Source organism: Anarhichas minor, unplaced genomic scaffold (assembly GCF_050575085.1).
Source record: "Anarhichas minor isolate MPS153535 unplaced genomic scaffold, ASM5057508v1 ptg000136l, whole genome shotgun sequence".
Classification (NCBI taxonomy): domain Eukaryota; kingdom Metazoa; phylum Chordata; class Actinopteri; order Perciformes; family Anarhichadidae; genus Anarhichas; species Anarhichas minor.
Genome location: NW_027466582.1, coordinates 3,251,149 through 3,268,279, shown reverse-complemented (window position 1 = coordinate 3,268,279; position 17,131 = coordinate 3,251,149). Strand labels below are relative to the sequence as shown.

Below are 17,131 nucleotides of genomic sequence, written 5' to 3'. Positions count from 1 at the left end.
GTGTATTGATGAACCACAATAACAAGTTCAAACATTACCAACTACTTCTCGTCTGTGAAGTTAATTAGGCATTATTTCGATCTTTACCCCAGCATACCAATGTGTTGTCTTAGTGTGTAATGAATAATACATAGAATAGCAACAGAACCAGAGGATCATTTCAACACAAATCAGAATTTAATTTAGTCAAATTACAGTTTATTCGAACTGTGAACTACAACTACCTTGATCTCTTAATTTTCAACCACAACTAGTCTAGGTAAAATTTGATGTAGCTCATATCATTTGAATGAAAATATTTGCAACACATACGGTTTCATTATAATAGTTTATAGAGAATGTCAGATGTCATGTAAAACACAGCAATTTACCTTTTACACCATCCATGATCAGAATAAAAAGATCTCTCCCGGCAATACAGTACAAAACCCTTGAACCTCTCTCTGACATACAGACATCACATGTTAGTCCTGGACAGTAGGATACAATACATTTAGAGGTACAAGAACTACAACCATTATTTCAGATTTAACAGAAGAACAGAGAAAAGGTGTGCTCTTTTGTTCTCATGTAGCATTTGCTCCATTTACATCTTCTTTCCAAGTATCTACACAACGCTCTGACAAACAGAACAAGCTGAAAAAAACACGGGATAATGGTGGAAGACATTTGGAGTCATTGCTTCAAAAAGGCAGAATCCCTGATCCTTTTGAATTCTACTGCAGGTTTAAAGAAACGTGACACCAGAGTATAGTAGTGATCATGAAAATAACAGAGCGTGATTACATCCATAGTCCACCCGGTCAGGTCATCAACCGGAGAAAACGGGTACAAAACACAACAAACCCATCAAGAGACTCACGGCACCATTCATTGCATCAGTCCAGCTCATCTCCCGCGTCTCCAAATGAGGTGAAATTTGCATTTGTTTGTGCAACAACATTGTTAAGGATGGATGAAGTTAAAAAAAACACCAACTAATAACCCTTAGTGTGAATATATCTAAAAAACAAAAGGACATGTAGCCTGTTTTCCCCCTATTTCCCTCCATGGTCTTCAGGCATATGAGACGTCTCTCAAAGTTACGCTGGATGTGCCGTCAGCTTAGCGTCCCATGGTGGGCATGGTCACCGCTGGGCCTGTCAGAGTGGAGTCCTCAGCCTTCCACTGTGAGGTCACAGTCTTGATCTGAGTGTAGAACTGGATGCCCTGGTGGTGAAGAGACAACTGCAGCGTCAACTACCCAAGTTCACAAGTTTGTAGTTGTATCTTGATGCAGAGTATTTTTACGATGACAAACCGCTTTTTGTTATTTACCTGCTTGCCGTAGAAGTTGGTGTCTCCTCTGAAGGAGCCTCTGGAGCCAGTGAAGGAGAACATGGGGAGGGGGACGGGGATGGGCACGTTCACGCCAACCTGTACAAATGCATAAATACATGAGGGATGGGAGATATGGCCAAACTATCACAATATATCTCCGTTCATATAGCATGTTTTCTGCCAACTCAAGAAATAAATTAATAGTTTATATGAAATTAACTACACCATTGTATTTTTCAGCTTTTAAATGACATTCATGGTAATCAAGCCCCTTTTCCACTTATTTTTTTAGTAATTCCTACTCGGGGCCCGGGGCCCCTACTGACTGACTCTTACACCCTCAGGACAATTACAGACATTTACATATCCCTGCACAACTCCTCACTTTAAATATTCACTTTACACTTTAATAACACTTGTTTTAACATTCTTAATTTTTTGTTTTGTTTATTATATTCTATATTTTCAGATTCTTTTTAAATTATGCATTATATTATTGCACTGCGTTTATTGTTATGGTGCATAACAATAAACGCAGTGCAATAATATATTAATCACCAAGTGCAAACATACTTGGCAATAAACCAATACTGACATCATTTCTATTTCTTGGGAGGCGATAACTGACATAATGTGCCGATTCCTGACTGGAAAAAAAGCAAATACTGAGTAAAAGACTATTTCTTGAAGTTAAAGGCTGGGTTCATGTAATTCTTTCTCCTGTTCTTACAGGCCCTTATAAAATCCCTTCCAAACACGCCTTTAATGGAAGAGATGGGGAGGATTTGTTACAGCCAATAAAAACTATTTCAATGCACATACATTTAAAGATTGACTTTAACTATTGTGAACCCATTCTTTAATGGTGCAGACAATAAGTGTGAAACAAGGATGAACTGTTAAAATTATACAGGAAAAAAATCTGAGCGAGGAGTTTCACTTTCATGAATACTTTATAGCACCATTGCTTTGAGCCGTCAAGTTGCTACGATAAATATTCACACTTCACATGAAGTCTATGTCCGTTTCCCGTCTTTGAAACACAACACCTCAGACACAAAACTGTGAACTCACACAGGTGACTCACTGAGGCCCACAATAAGGCATAATGTGACCTTTTTTTTTTTTTTTTGGAAACCCTGACAGAGCTCTGTTCAGAGAATAGTGTTCAAATTGACTAACAATCTCCGGTGTCCTTTTATTCAGCCCTTGTAAAAGCGTCTCTCACCTGGCCAACGTCCACCTCATGTGTGTATTTGCGCGCTGTGGCTCCATTGGTGGTGAAGATGGCGGTGCCGTTGCCGTAGGGGTTACTGTTGATTAAAGAAATGGCTTCGTCAAGATCGTCAGCCTCCAGGACGACGAGCACCGGTCCAAAGATCTCCTCTTTGTAACACTTCATGCCCGGCTGGAAAGAACAGCAGAACGATCACATTAAGAGTTTAATCTGCAACAAAAACTCCACAAGGCATCATTAACAGTCCACAATGTACCAGTGTGTACACACTTTATGAGGTTATATCAATACATAGAGATGACTGGGAATAAGCGCATTTAACACAAAGTCTTTAGGCTCCTGTTAAACAAGCAAACGCTTTCCCTAAAATATTTAAACATATCATTCTGGGACCTGTATTGTATCATATTAAGACTTTTTAGTAACTGAAAAAAGGCCAAATCTCACATCAACACCACTCAGTATGGTGGGTCCTACAAAGTTTCCATTTTCATATCCTTTGACGTTGACGTTTCTCCCGTCCAGCAGAATCTTGGCGCCCTCATCCACCCCACTCTGGATCAAATACTCCACCCTGGCCTTGGCTTCAGGGGAGATCAGGGGACCCACATCTGCCCCAGGCTGATCACCTTCAGGACACGTACATTATATCAAAAACTCTTAATATCAAAATGTTTAGCAAAGACTTTTTAATTTGTGTTGACACAGTTAACATTGAAGTTACCTGCGTTGACACGCAGGGATCTGGAGCGCTCCACCAGCTCTGGGAGCCATTCACGAGACTTCCCGACAAAAATAGCAGTGGAGAGAGCCATACAGCGCTGGCCAGCTGCTCCGAAGGCAGCACCCACGAGCTGGTTGATGGTGTTCTCTTTGTTGGCATCAGGCATCACCACGCCATGGTTCTTGGCACCCTGAAAATGAAAAATGTAGGACACGGCTCTGTAGGGTTTCTCTCCAGTTAGAATGTAGCACGGAGCTCATCACATATGTTACAAACATCCGTGATTGACAGTTAAGCACTGAGTTTTGCTCCAATAAGTGGGTTATCATGGCAAACAACAGCTTCACGAGACTGATAATGCAGAATGTAAGAACAGTGTATTTGGTCTGAGGATGTTAAAAGGTGTACTGTGAGTTCTGGTGTACCATGTTGGACTGCACCCTCTTGCCGTTTTTGGATCCCCGCTCGTAGATGTGCTCTCCAGCCGTGTTGGAGCCCACAAAGCTGATGGCTTTGATGGCCGGGTGGTCACAGATGAAGTTCACCGCTACACAAAGATGCAAACGGATACTGTAAATCCTCCGCTCTTCATGCTGCTGCACCCGTAAGGCAATATGAGAGCACAAAGGCCTCGAATACAGAGATCCAAACCCTCTTTCCTCAAACACTCATGAATTACTTACAGATATAGGCCTGCACATTTTATGGAAATTCCCCATCTACATATTGCCAGGAGGTATATGATTAGTGTTTGAATCACCCGTGTACTTTTTGCCATTGGTTATATATCTCACACACACACACACACACACACGCACACACACACACACACACACACACACCTTCTGAATGAAGAGGGAGACACACACTCACCTCCATGCTGGCCGTGAATGATGTTGAGTGTGCCATCTGGTGCTCCGGAGTCCTGGAGCAATTTGGCCAGGAGCATGGTGCACCCTGGGACCCGCTCGGAGGGCTTCATCAGGTAGGTGTTGCCACACACCATGCCGATGGGGAACATCCACAGAGGAATCATGGCGGGGAAGTTAAACGGGGCGATACCGGCACACACTCCGATGGGCAGGCGGTAGGTGTAAGTGTCTATGTCCCGGGCGACGGACGGCAACGTCTCCCCCAGCATGAGGGACGGGATGCTGCAGGCATGCTCAACCACCTCTGGGGGGGGTGACGATGAAGAGAAAAGATGATGTAAACCAATAATAGTGCAGCGATGGGAGGCACACAAACTAATGGATGCATGAATATAAGTTATTTAAGATGAGATCATTTAATGTCTACATTACAAAAGCATTATGCAGTTTGTACTTCTTCTCTTACTTAAGAATAAAAACTAACAGTTAATTGATTTATTTTCCCTATGAGTGAACTCTTGTAGGACATCTCTAATGCTGGCAGCACACCTGCTCATGTAGCCTATCTTTCAGCTGATAAGTTAAAAGTTAGCATGCCAGAATAACTCGGGCATCCCAAAACTGGGAGCTGCACCAAGTAGAAAAAAATACTCTGGCAGCTCTGTCTTGTAATAACCAAAACACATCTTCCTTTATTTGCAAGTGTGCATGGCTTGTTTCATTTCTCAACAGGATTCTTGTTGATGCAGGTCTGCCAAAGTGCACCTTAATGAGGGGAACTGCATAATTATCTTTATATAGCATGCCACCAACAGCAGAGCCTCCAGAGTGTTTCACATAAAAACATACTAGGTAGTCACACTTTAACATCAGGTCTTAACAATGTGATGCTGCAGGGACGTTTCCTTAACCCTTGTTTTCTTATAATTGGACACTGTGAAAGCTTCTTGAAAAGCAGTTTAAGCTTCTATATGTCAACGTGGCCAAAACAGAAGCCTTGCTTCATTATTCATTTCAAAGTTTAAGTTGCGTTCGCAGGAAGTGTCTGGTTACACGCAAATAATTGACACCCTGCAGCCACTTAGTACCAAACTTTCCTCCAGGCAAAGGGCTGCCAAAGATACAGACTTTTCATCAGGAGATACAGACACTATAGACAACAGTTTCAACGGGGGAATTTGATCTCCGCTATATATTCACCAACACTCTAATCTAATCAGGATTAACTAAACCTAATAGCAGACTGGGAAGCCGACGCTTTACTTACGAAGTCCTCTAAATACATCTCCCTCTGCATCGGCAAGAGTTTTGCCCTGCTCCAGGGTGATCAGTTTAGACAGTTCTTTCTGAAATATGAAGAGGAAAAATGATTAATTCAAGACATCCATGAAGGAAAAACAAAATGTAACAATTTCCTTGCTCTCTAAATTGGTAATCTTAAAATGGAAACCCAATTGGGAAAGATGAAAAACGAAAACAAGCATGCGACACATTTCCGTACAATGTTCTCCTTGATGAGCTGCTGGTAGCGCAGGAAGACCTGCTGCCGGCTGAGGACGGAGGTCTCGGACCAGGACCGATAGGCTCTGGAGCAGGAGTCCACCGCTGCCAGCATCTCCTCCTGGGTAGCTTTGGGAACACGTCCTACCACCTCATTAGTGGCCTGAGGAGCAAGAGACAGTCCACAGACAAGTTGACTGAGAGCAAGAGAAGTCATTGCGGCATGTGCATTAATTAATCAATATTAACAACCCCATGGTTGTTTTCTATCCTTTACAGGTTTGATATTTTATCTGACGTATATGCTATAATCATCCATCACTGCTTTTCACTTGCTTTCTAGAGGCTTATACGCAACAAGCTTAACTACAGCAAGGCTGGACTTCATGAAACATGACTGGCTGTGTAGACTCTCTTAGAAATTGGCACTTTATTTCCCCCTCCCCAGTGTTCATACAGTGAGTTACTACTATAAAGTTGTACTGGTTATTTGCAGCGAGCCTTTAGTAAAGATCTGGTTACTGCAGGCTGGATATAGTTCATCTATGAATACTTACAGGGTTGTGAATGTCGAGCCATTCGGAGGTGTTGGACTCAACAAACTTGCCATCGATCAACAGCTTGGTGGTGGGCTAGAGGATCACAGAGACATATGGGTAAATCCCTTCCTGTCTGGCTACATCATGCCTGAGTTCATAAGGGCATCTATCCATCACAACAGCGTATACAGTGACCGGCTAAAGCAGTCATTTTTGGTCTCTTTACTGTCGACTTTAAATTGAAGTCCTCCTGATCACAGATTTCTAATGTACCGCAGCCATCTCCCAATCCCATAATACAGACTTATTCTAAGCATGTTTTTGAGTATATAAAGTATACAATAAAAGAATTACGTGCACTCAAATAAGTCAGTATGCATACTGCTACTAAAACACTCTTTTGAGCGTGTTGTTGAGCTTTCTTTGTGAAGTTTTGGCAGCGGCTTTCCTGAGTCGGAGTCTAAGTTTAGTGCATGGTACATGTGCTGCATCTTGTTGGTGTGTGGTATGGACTTAGGACATAGGTAATGAGTATGCAACGAGTCAAAGTGCAACATCTACAAAGAGTTCAGAATGTCTTACAATAAGTATGCAATGCTACTGGGAACTCCAACATGTTTAAATGTGCCTCAACAAAATGTTTACTTGCAGGTTTAAGTGGAGTTTCTTTCACAATCTTTTCACTCTGAAACCTGAAAAACTTTACAGAGATTTTTGTCGAATTAAATCATTTCCAGTTAAAAAACAATCAAAATCTGGAGACATCTGATGTCTGTATATATAATATTTTTTAGTAATTGTGGATTTTTTTTTTACTTAGTTAATATTCTTTACTTATTTATAATACTTGTTTTGATCTAGTTTTTACTATGTCTCTTGTTTGCACTATCCACTCTGCTGCTGTAATCCTGTAAATTTCCCCACTGCGGGACTAATAAAGGATTATTTTATCTTAATCTAGAGCTGGACTAATGACCAGTACAATCAGCCATGAGTTAATCGTAGATATATCGTTCTTGGATAATACGATAAGTAACAAGAAGTACTTCAATCTGCAATTGAGGTATTTTAAAACTGTCTCTTCGTGACATTGAAAGAAACAATGCTGAAAAGCTTATTTTTCAAACCAATTGTAAAATATCCCACTTGGTACATACCCAGGCCACACATGTAGTGATCCTAATAAAAATGTTTATGTTAAATAACATATGTTGACCAATATACTTATTTGTTTAGGTTTTAAATATTGATATTGTATTAAACATACAATTAATTCCGTCTTAGTGATAATATGATAGAAGAAAACAGGATGTTTGTGAGCTCTATTTGTAGTTTCATGGCACAAAAACATTTGAATGTTAATAGTTATTTCAATAAAACACACTTTCTTTACATCATGGGGTCAAGTGTCCAAAAATAAAAACACGTGTTAACCTTTTAATGGCATTATGCAACACAATGTGGCACATGGGAAGAAGATTGAGGACTTGTAGAAAAACATGTGCTGACCACTTAGCATTCATTCATTCATTCATTCATTCATTCATTGACTGGTGAGTTATGAACGCGTGTCAGTGGGGGCTCTTACCGCTGAGGATGACGAGTAACACATGCGACCCAGCTGGAGGGACACCTGCAATAATTAAGACACCATTAGTCAACTTCAATTCATATTTAACTGAATGTCCAAGGTCTAAGGTTAATGAATAACAGCCAGATTAAAGCTTGACCCCCAGTGTTCCACCATGCAAATACAATATAAAAACCGTAGTTACCTAACTTAACGTGCACTCAACTTTTACTTTTAAATGTTTGTAAAGAAGTAGGGATGGACTGTGTGCAACGTGTTTCTTTGGCTAACGACTTTGTTAGCTAGCAGCTGAGGTTGTTAGCTATATTGAGTTGCATAAACGTGCAACAAAAGCAACTGTCGTGTAAAACACGAGCGTGTTGTTTGTCTTACCTTCTTGTTCACAAGGGACCGGAGAATTGCTGCCATTATGGTGTGTTGAGTTTCTCTTTTCCTACTCCAAAAGCTCCTTCAACCCGACCCCAAAAGACACCCAGAGAGCAACTGGAAGTTCAGCTAGCAGAGGACGGAGGCGGTGCTGCGCTTCAACGCAGAGCTACAAGGACGCTGTCGGTGTGGGTGTTATTGCGCAACAGCGGCGCACATGGTTTGTTGATCTGTGAAAGCCGCGCGTGACACCGTTTGCGGTTTCCGCTTTGGTGTGGGCGGGACAGACCTGATTATAACGGCCAATCACTGCGCGGGAGTTACCAACCGCCCTACATTGCAAGAAGCTGATTGGCTGTTTACATAAACACTAAACTGGAGTCATATTAAAGATTTTTTTTAAACTTCTTCCTGAAGTTTAAAGCCAGAGATGTTGCCTAGATTCCTTACAACAATAATAATATATATATTTTTAAATATTACTAAATATTTTATGACTGGACAGTGAGGGAAACACTTATCAATACCTAGTTGCAGGCAACAGTTTCCATAGCAACATGTCTACAGGCAACATGGAGTTCCTGTGTTGGAGTTGTGAGGATGTTGCACAATGGATTGAGTCTTTAGGATTTCCACAATACAAAGTAGGTTAACATGCACCTGACTAAACAGGTATAACGTCAACCGTTGCAGGACATGTGCCTGTCTGCTTTCATACGATACTATTTTGTTTTTTCAAAGCTCTAACCTCATTATTATACATTTCTCTCGTAGGCATGTTTCACGGAGAACTTCATCACTGGAAGAAAGCTCATTTTTGTGAATTGCATCTACTTGCCAAGACTTGGAATCACAGATTTTGAAGACATGAAGGTATTATTATTATTTATTCTAACCTTCAGAAGAGATTGGTGTTATTATGGAGACAGACTTGTTTACATATCAAAGCTGGAGGCTCACACAATGTTCAAGGCAGTTTCAACAGGCTTAGTAACACGAAGATAATGACAGCACTGTGAAAACTACAGTACTGCAGGCCCACATAACCCACTCTTATCATCAAAAAATGAATTTGTCTTAATTGATTCAAATTTTGATACGTGATTTATCGTTTAAGTAGCCTAACTCATACCAAACATTTGCTGAACATCACTTTGGGGCTCAGCAACTTGTGGCATGCGTATTTTTGCTTGATTTGCTTAATCACGTGATAAAGTCAAAGATTATTTAAAAAGAAAAACATTCAAAAGATTAACCTCCAGGAGAAGTAATTGGTAGTTGCCACATCAGATGTATTCAAATATCTCTCCTGTAAGCTCTAAGTGGACCGTAAACATTGTAAACTGGTGTCTAGTCTGTGCCAAACCAGTTTTACATCCCATTTGGCACTTTAACACTCTTTCTTTGAACACTATGACATCAATTAAAGTGTTGAAACCGAGCGTCTCTGCCAGCAGACATCCCAGATCAGCTGTATCGCATATATGCTGCTTACAGTTAAAGCAACTGTTTTTCTTATCCATCCCTGATGTCAGAACTAAATTGGCTAAAAGCGAGTTTATGTATTCAGCTCTGCTTTACTGTACAAGCATCAAACCAGAAAAAGAAGAAGGACTCGTCTCTCTTAGTGAGTGTAAACTGATAATGAAATAACTCGAGACAGACAGACTTTGTCAGGATTGTCTTTGGTCTATTTAGTCGAGATTTCACTGTAGATTGGGTCAGCCCAGAAGTACTTTGATGCGTTTGTTTTTGGGAGTGTAAACTTGGAACCTTTCCTCCCATGATGCCACAACATTGCTGAGATCTCCTGGAAAGACTAGACACTCTCCCTCTCAGTGGGACTACCTTATTAAGTGAAGGTGAGATACTGTGTAAACACACTCTTTATCAAAGGACTGAACCCTGCTGTGTGCCCCCGCAGGTCATCAGTGCTCGTGTGCGTGAGCTGCTTGGGATCACAGAGACCCCGTGGAGTCGCAGCATCGCTGACCCTCCGCGGGACAGCACGGGGCTGTTCTTAGAAAAAAAGAGCCAGACAGGTGAACAGGCGGATGGCCTCGCCTACCAGCGCTTCCTGGATGACATGCGTCAGTGACAGAGAAAGAGAGCGCCTGACATGAATCACAATAGTAAAGGAGTGCAGCAAAAACCAAGACATGTCAGTGTCATTTCATATCACCAACTGCTCATGATGACTCGGATGAGTCACAGGAGGCCACATGCAGGCCTTGACATTAACACTTCCCACCAGCAAAATGCTTGTATGTTGTTGTTGTCGTCGTTATTCTAGGTTTCTTGTGCAGGTATAGCCAATATGAGTGCAACACTTTTTCATACATAAATATTTGTGCACGCACGGCACAGTATGAAAAACAGTTTCAATAGCTCTACCCATTTCAATTCAGGATAACCATAAACCACTTAGTATATTTCTATTGATCTCAAGTGGATATGTTGAAACTGGATGGAGCTATTGATCTGAAGGAGAGATCCTCAGGGTAATTCTGTGGATGACAACTAGCACCCATTTCACAGTGCCAGGAGGCCCCGGGAGCAGTGTCGTTTTCTGGAATAAAAAAACAACAACAAAACACTGAGTCTGCGAGTCCAAGTCTCCTGCTCCGCTGTACTGTAGCAGACTTATGCTGCACATATGGGCTCATTTGCCAACTTACATAAAAGGCCAAAGGATCATTGCATCAGATAGTGATGGGTTGAGTGCCAAGAAGACCCACAGGGAGCCAGGGCTTTCAGTTTCGGCCAACACAACACCATCTTGCCAATAATCTATGTAATACATGCAGGACTGTTAAACTATAGGCTGCTATATTTGGCTTTACAGATGTTGGCCTGCTGTTCACCCCAGGTTTTACCTAAAGGAGTGGATGGATTTTCAATAACAGTCTCGTTTAGGGTCTAGTTATTGCATTTTTCATCTCCTGTGTGTTTGAATCTATTTATTTATTTGTTATAACATTTCTAGAGAATATTATAAACCTACTGCGTTTCGTGCAGTATAGTTCAATCTACATGAATAAATTATGATGCCTGCCTGTGAGAGATAGGCTGGGAGGCACTGCATCTGTCTATGCACACAAATGGTCTCTGTGCAGCTCGGAGCGCGCTGATTACCATTCCGAGCACAGCACCTCTGGTCAGAAATGGAGCCGGGTCGGTGGTTGACAGTATAGTCCGGGGGCAGAAGGAGGAGCGGGGGGGGGGGGGGGGCATATTATGGCAGCAACCCTTCAGTCAATCTGGATTAACTCGCACTGAGCCCTGCGTCGCCAGCAAACGCCCGTGAAAGCGATACGAACATCTGGCTGGATTCCGCACGGCACCAGTCACTCACAGCGCTGTAGATATTAAACAGCCTGTCGCTACAAAAGGCGTTTTCTCTTCTGGAGGTGCATATACAGGCGGATGCGCAGTAGAGGCGAATCCCCCCTGCACAGCTGCAGCCTCACAGCCACACCGGGACCCCTTCGGGTTGCGTTTTCCAGTATTCTTCTTTTTTTTTTTTTTCTTCACGAAAGTGGGGAGCTGAGTTACATATCTCCGGTGCGAGCGGATCGGAGAGGAGTCGTCCTTTACATGCTGGTCATGGATTTCTTGAAGGGCATCGCTGGTTTCGCAGACCGTCACATGTTATAGGCGCCAAGACGCGTGTTTTCGGGACACCTGAATTATGGCACCGTCGGTCCCATTTTAGGCGAGCCGCTGTCAGGATGCTCTCAGCCCTCCTGGGAGGAAATAAGCTCAAACACACCCTCCTCTGACTTGGCTTGATGTTTCATCTGCAAGGTAAATTCAATCATTTACAGGCTGAGAATTGTGGACTCTCGAGTGTGAACTCTTTTGGGTAAACTGTCTTTGAAGAGGTGCAGTGTTGACTTGAAGTACTTCTTCCAGGACCCATCTGAAAAGGATTGAGATTCTCCCTTGTGACAGGGGTTGTGGCTGTAACCCACCAGCCCAGGACCTGTACCGCAAGGTCAAAAAAAATCCCCTCAATTACCTAGAAACGCCGTCAGATATGAATTTTATTTTTAGTGTGCGCTTGGGCTGCATTCTGTGCTGTTTCCTCTCCCCACAGGTGAAACTGAGAATCCTCCCTAATGTGGCCATTATTCAGCCCGCTCTCTGAGGTGCAGGATATGACTGAATTCAGATCTGAGATGCTTCTTTGTTTTCTTGTGTAGCCTATTTCATCAGCACAGAGGATCCAGTGATCTGCTCTGGTTAAACCCCTGCTGATATATGCAAAGTGCACATCAGCCATTAAGGTGTGATGAAGTCTAAATTAGGCTAAGTAACACAATTGATAATAGGATGAGTGTGTGGGCAGGGGGACGTGTTGCCAGGTGACTGATGAAGACAGGTGAAAATGTGATGATTTTTTTTTACAAAAGGGTGAGGTATAACTGTCTTCTTATATCGAGTGTTAGTTATCACATATCTTATTATTCATGAGTGCCTGAGGCAACATTGTAACACCAGTAAAAATCAGGCCCACGCCTCATTTTGCTGCTTCTATTTGCTCTTGCTGCTATGTTAATGCACTCGGTGATGTAGCTCGTGTGCTGCTACCTTTCACTGAGGAATGATGTGTGGTTCCTCCAGCGGCGAGGCTGTTTCTGCAGACTAGCTCTGCATTCGCTGACCCTAATTTTTACTCGCCACAAAATGCGCCGTTGTTTCTGCTGAAGGAGGGCTTTCATTAAGATCTGAACCACCTGAGGTTATTTGACAGTCACAAACTTGCATGCACACACACATACCTGGTCCACATGTTGTGTATACGGGAAGGTTGCTTTTTGATTACACAACACAACAAGGAGAGGGAAGATTATGCATTATTTAACCATTTTGTTGCTGTGTGTGGTAGAAAACACAGGATCCTGAGTGTCTTTGAAAGAGGGAAAATTAGTCAATCGAGTGATCGTGGACTTCAGGTTGGCTGTCCTTATTTCCCCACATTTAAACACTAACATGAATGAAAGAGAGGTTAAGATTTCGTTTTTTCTTACACTTGCACCCTAAATTGGCCAATTTGACAGTCCACAGACGTGTGGGCCCGTACTGTGGGGAATATTCACTTGAGGAGGCCATATTGGTATTCAGAGGTGGCGTTCACAGGTTGTGCATCGCTCTTTCCGGAAGAAAATCCCAGTTCATAAGCCCCTCACATCGAGGGTACGTCACAACGGTGAAAGAATTAAGATCCAAAGTCAGTGATCAGCATTTCAGTTTGGCCTCCCGCTGCAACACAAGACAGCATCTAGAACATGAAGAGTGTTTTCTGTGCTTGTTTGTTTATTTTGTTGGACTGATGCTCCGGTGAGGAGATAGCCAGCGTATCACGGTATCACTAAATTTCCTGTGTGAGTGTGTGAAGGAAAACATTTGGAAATGCAAGGGGGGGAGTTGTAAATGCTGATGAACAGCACTTCTACTGATGCAGTTGGGTCTGCTTAGTATGCTATATCCCTGACACAAACACACACACACAAGCTTGTCAAACTGAGAAATAATTTGAACTACATCAGAGTGCTACATCGAGTCATTTAGGTTTTTATTACGCGCAAGATTGGGAAAACGGTAATGATTCAGTCACTCCAAACACTGAATCCAATACAAAATTAGCTGAGTGCACAGTCTCCCTGCCTCTCATCACCACAGAGTCATAGATGGTACAATGAGTCGGCTCTGGCCTTCAAACAGAACCTCAATTGTCGAGGACTCTTTGTTCGAAATATTATTAGGTGATCTGAAAATGAGCCACTGATTACATCTCACCCAAAACTGACATTTCCTGTGTTGCCATGGCATCAAGGCTGTCACCCAAGAGCTATCGCATTCTAACATTGGCAGACTGTGTAGGAAAAGGGTGTCACAGCACACACCCTCATTCACAAACACAGATGTGTTGGTTAGACGGTCTGTTACGGCATCAGTGTTTGGTCAGGATGTTTGGACTCGGGGCTACACGAGCATTTACTCGACAAAATAGAATTTCTACCAGCTCAGACAGAATATGATCCTCTTCAGCTGATGCAGCAGCTCCATTTGGTCTCATAAAGCGAGCAGGCCGAGGACCTATATATTTCACTGCTTTGTCGATACCATTTTACCATCATGTTGCCGCATCAGTTTACCTCCATGACCCAACAGAGCTTATTTCATGTGGTAGCAGACGCCCGGCGGCTTCTCCCAGAGGAACCCAGGTGAGACAATGCCGAGACGCTGCGATGTGCCATCGCGTCGACCTGCGTGGAGGCACACCGAGCAGACTGCATCTCGTTAACTTCCCCTCAACAGGGCTGCTTTCCCTGGTTCCCTTCCCAGACGTGGATTGCAGAAGGCTTTCTCACATGAGCTCCAGCATAAGTGAGACCATCTGAGAACATATCCCCCATTACCTCACTGGACGACTGGCATGCAGTATGCTGCATAAGGCTTTTCTTGGCGAATGCGGCCCCAGGGAGACCATAGATATCCTCTGCTACAGTATACTGCTGCTGCACATGAATGTCTGTCTCCATTGCTGGGGGTTGTTGTGTAGTGAGCTACCTCTATTAGGCACAAATCCACCCACCGGTGTGCGTGTGTGGGTGTGAGCTGTCAGTCTGTTCTGTCCTCGGAGGGGGAAAAGACCTGCTCAGAGGTAGTAAACGAATATTTGATTGACTATGAAGGAGATTATGGTTAATGCATCAGTAGATTACCGGTTTTCTTGTTTATTTGTGGCCCTCCCAAGTCGCATCACCATAATGAACAGCTCAACCTGGAGGATAATGATTTTCTGGGGATGTGACATTTAAAGATGAAGTGTGTGATTGATAAATGCATTGATTGATTATCTAGTTATTTGTTCATGTACCTGATGAGTGCAACCTGTTATGCAAATCTCCTTGGAACAACCATAATTAAATGCAAATTAGGGAGACGGCAACGGACAGTTCCTGCTCCGTCTCGGCAGCGAGGGGCTGTCCCTTTGTCATCACAGAACAAAATTTGTAGGGATTACCATTGCAACCATTCTCTTCACGTTCGGTTGAGTTTTCAGCAGGGAAAAAAAAAGAAAAAAAAAAAAGCCCCGTCTCCACAGAGTGAATCAATATCACGTCTTCAGCATCATTCGGGTCTGGAAGTAGCAGGTCCTCTCCGCCTCATTGCACATCCAGAGGCCGTGCCATTGAGAGTCAGAGCAGAAGCCGGTTGGCACACCAATACGGACACACTTGCGTACACCTCAGCTTTCACACACACACACACACACACACACATACACGTAAAGTAGTTTCCACTTAGGTACCACTACCACATAGCTTTGCAGGCCAGCTTGACGCTGAAGTCATCTGCCATCTTTAAGGAGCGTCTTGACAACATTTAATAGTGACTCCACAGGCCGTTTTTCAGCAGCTCAGATCTCTGCAGCACTGCACCCCAGACTACAATCCACAAAAACGGGGCTCTTGTGTGACTCGGTGAAGTTGTCCCGTGTAGAAATGGGTCGAGAAAGACATTGATTCATTGCTGCTCGATCAGCAGTATTCATGAAAATGTCACACCCGGTGTGCTTCCTCCAATGATATCATTCCTCCCTTTGCTATTATGGGCCATTTTAAAGCGACCTCTCTCCTGCCTCCTTTGCAAGTCTGCGATAGGTTTTACCCAGCTGACAAATTGCAACTGTTGTCAGTGGACGGCACCAGGCTTCCTTCACTCACCTCCTCACATCAAAAGCAAAGGGGGGGGGGGGTCTCTCCCACCCATGTTTTCATTACTCTGTGATATTTTCCTCATACTCCGACTGTCAAGGTTATTACACTGTGAGTTCTATGTCACAGCTCCGGTGCGACAGAGGCTTTTGAGGCATAGGTACTCAGTTGGCATGCTCTTTGCTGAGGCAAGACTTTCAAGCACACTCTTCAAGAACCGACATCTACAATGGAGACATTACCAGCAGACCACAAAAAAGCTATCATAAATCAGCCGTTCTCCCCTGTAGTTAAAGGTTAGCCTTTGGATTTTTACTACAGTTGTGGGATTGGATCTCTTGTTCCCTGTGTTTGATTGGATTGGTGTCCCTTTCTGTGTGCTGTAATGGGACACCCAGAGGGCTGAATATTGCATGTTCTACCAAAATGACACTGAATTTCAGTTCTAAGAATAATCGCAGCGAATGTCACTCTCGCTCCGGTACATTGTGTAGTGCACCTGCAGAGCTGCGATCTGATCTCTGCTGTCTTAGTTTTATGACATGCTATATCCCTGACAAGGTCTCAGGATTCATCAAATGGATCCCTCCTTATCCCCATCTCAGCTGTGTCATAAGTAAGAGTAGCAGCAGAGAGAAAATCAATAGCAAGGCATAGCACATCCTCGCTGAGGCTCTGGGCCCAATCATTCCCTCCTATTGGCGATATGATCCTGGGAGATATCAGTCTAATTCTGATGAGGCCTTGGACTGCCAGTCTAGACTTTCATCCTTCTGTCCACAAACATAAAAAGGACTGGCATTATCATATCAAAAAGAGTATGATCGGGGAAGCAGGGAGCTAAAAAGGAGAGCTGTCAGAAAAAATATTCAAGATGACTTATTAATGTTTCACTCTCAAGTCTGCAGGTGACTAATTTGTTTCATGTCGGATAGCACAGCATTTATTGTTTGTTCAGGCGTCGACTCTCTCTCTCCTGCTTAGAATTTGGACTCTCTGTAAATCTCAGCTGTGAGCTGGCAATGATGGTGTTTCAAATGTAGCGGAAAAGCTTTAACCTTCCACAGCAGTTCGGCAATTCCCCAAATTCTCTTTTTAAATTCCCTTCTCAGTGCAAGTGTGATTAGCCAACCACAGAAATTACAGTTTGATAAAGATGATACAAATAAAAATCTCCTTAATTAATAATGCAACCTTCTGTTTCTCTCTTTTTGATTTGATGTGCTTTAGGTGTATAACCTGACTGAGAAGCCAA

The 17,131-nt window shown here is 43.0% G+C and overlaps 1 protein-coding gene across 2 annotated transcripts; it reads right to left on the bottom strand.

The window, feature by feature from the left end:
- Positions 1-314: 314 nt before the first annotated feature.
- Positions 315-8,329, bottom strand: LOC142942477 (methylmalonate-semialdehyde/malonate-semialdehyde dehydrogenase [acylating], mitochondrial-like). Of its 2 annotated transcripts, none has more exons than XM_076084816.1 (12): positions 8,156-8,329; positions 7,781-7,825; positions 6,211-6,285; positions 5,655-5,816; positions 5,421-5,499; positions 4,155-4,457; positions 3,707-3,828; positions 3,282-3,471; positions 3,005-3,186; positions 2,549-2,728; positions 1,318-1,416; positions 315-1,209 (listed from the first exon to the last, which is right to left on the bottom strand). In XM_076084816.1, the coding sequence occupies exons 1-12, from the start codon at positions 8,189-8,191 to the stop codon at positions 1,105-1,107; spliced, it is 1,578 nt and encodes a 525-aa protein (XP_075940931.1). In that variant the 5' UTR covers positions 8,192-8,329; the 3' UTR covers positions 315-1,104. The 2 variants fall into 2 exon arrangements, with proteins under 2 accessions (XP_075940931.1, XP_075940932.1); XM_076084817.1 differs by having other exon boundaries at positions 5,655-5,850; positions 8,156-8,295.
- Positions 8,330-17,131: the final 8,802 nt, after the last annotated feature.

What these genes read in the sequence shown, in the direction of transcription:
- LOC142942477 (XM_076084816.1), bottom strand. Translation starts at nt 8,191, where the DNA reads ATGGCAGCAATTCTCCGGTCCCTTGTGAACAAGAAG. An exon ending in GGTCCCTTGTGAACAAGAAG is followed by an intron (nt 7,826 to 8,155) that starts GTAAGACAAACA and finishes TAATTATTGCAG; the next exon opens with GTGTCCCTCCAGCTGGGTCG. An exon ending in CATTCACGGCCAGCATGGAG is followed by an intron (nt 3,829 to 4,154) that starts GTGAGTGTGTGT and finishes ATCTTTGTGTAG; the next exon opens with CGGTGAACTTCATCTGTGAC.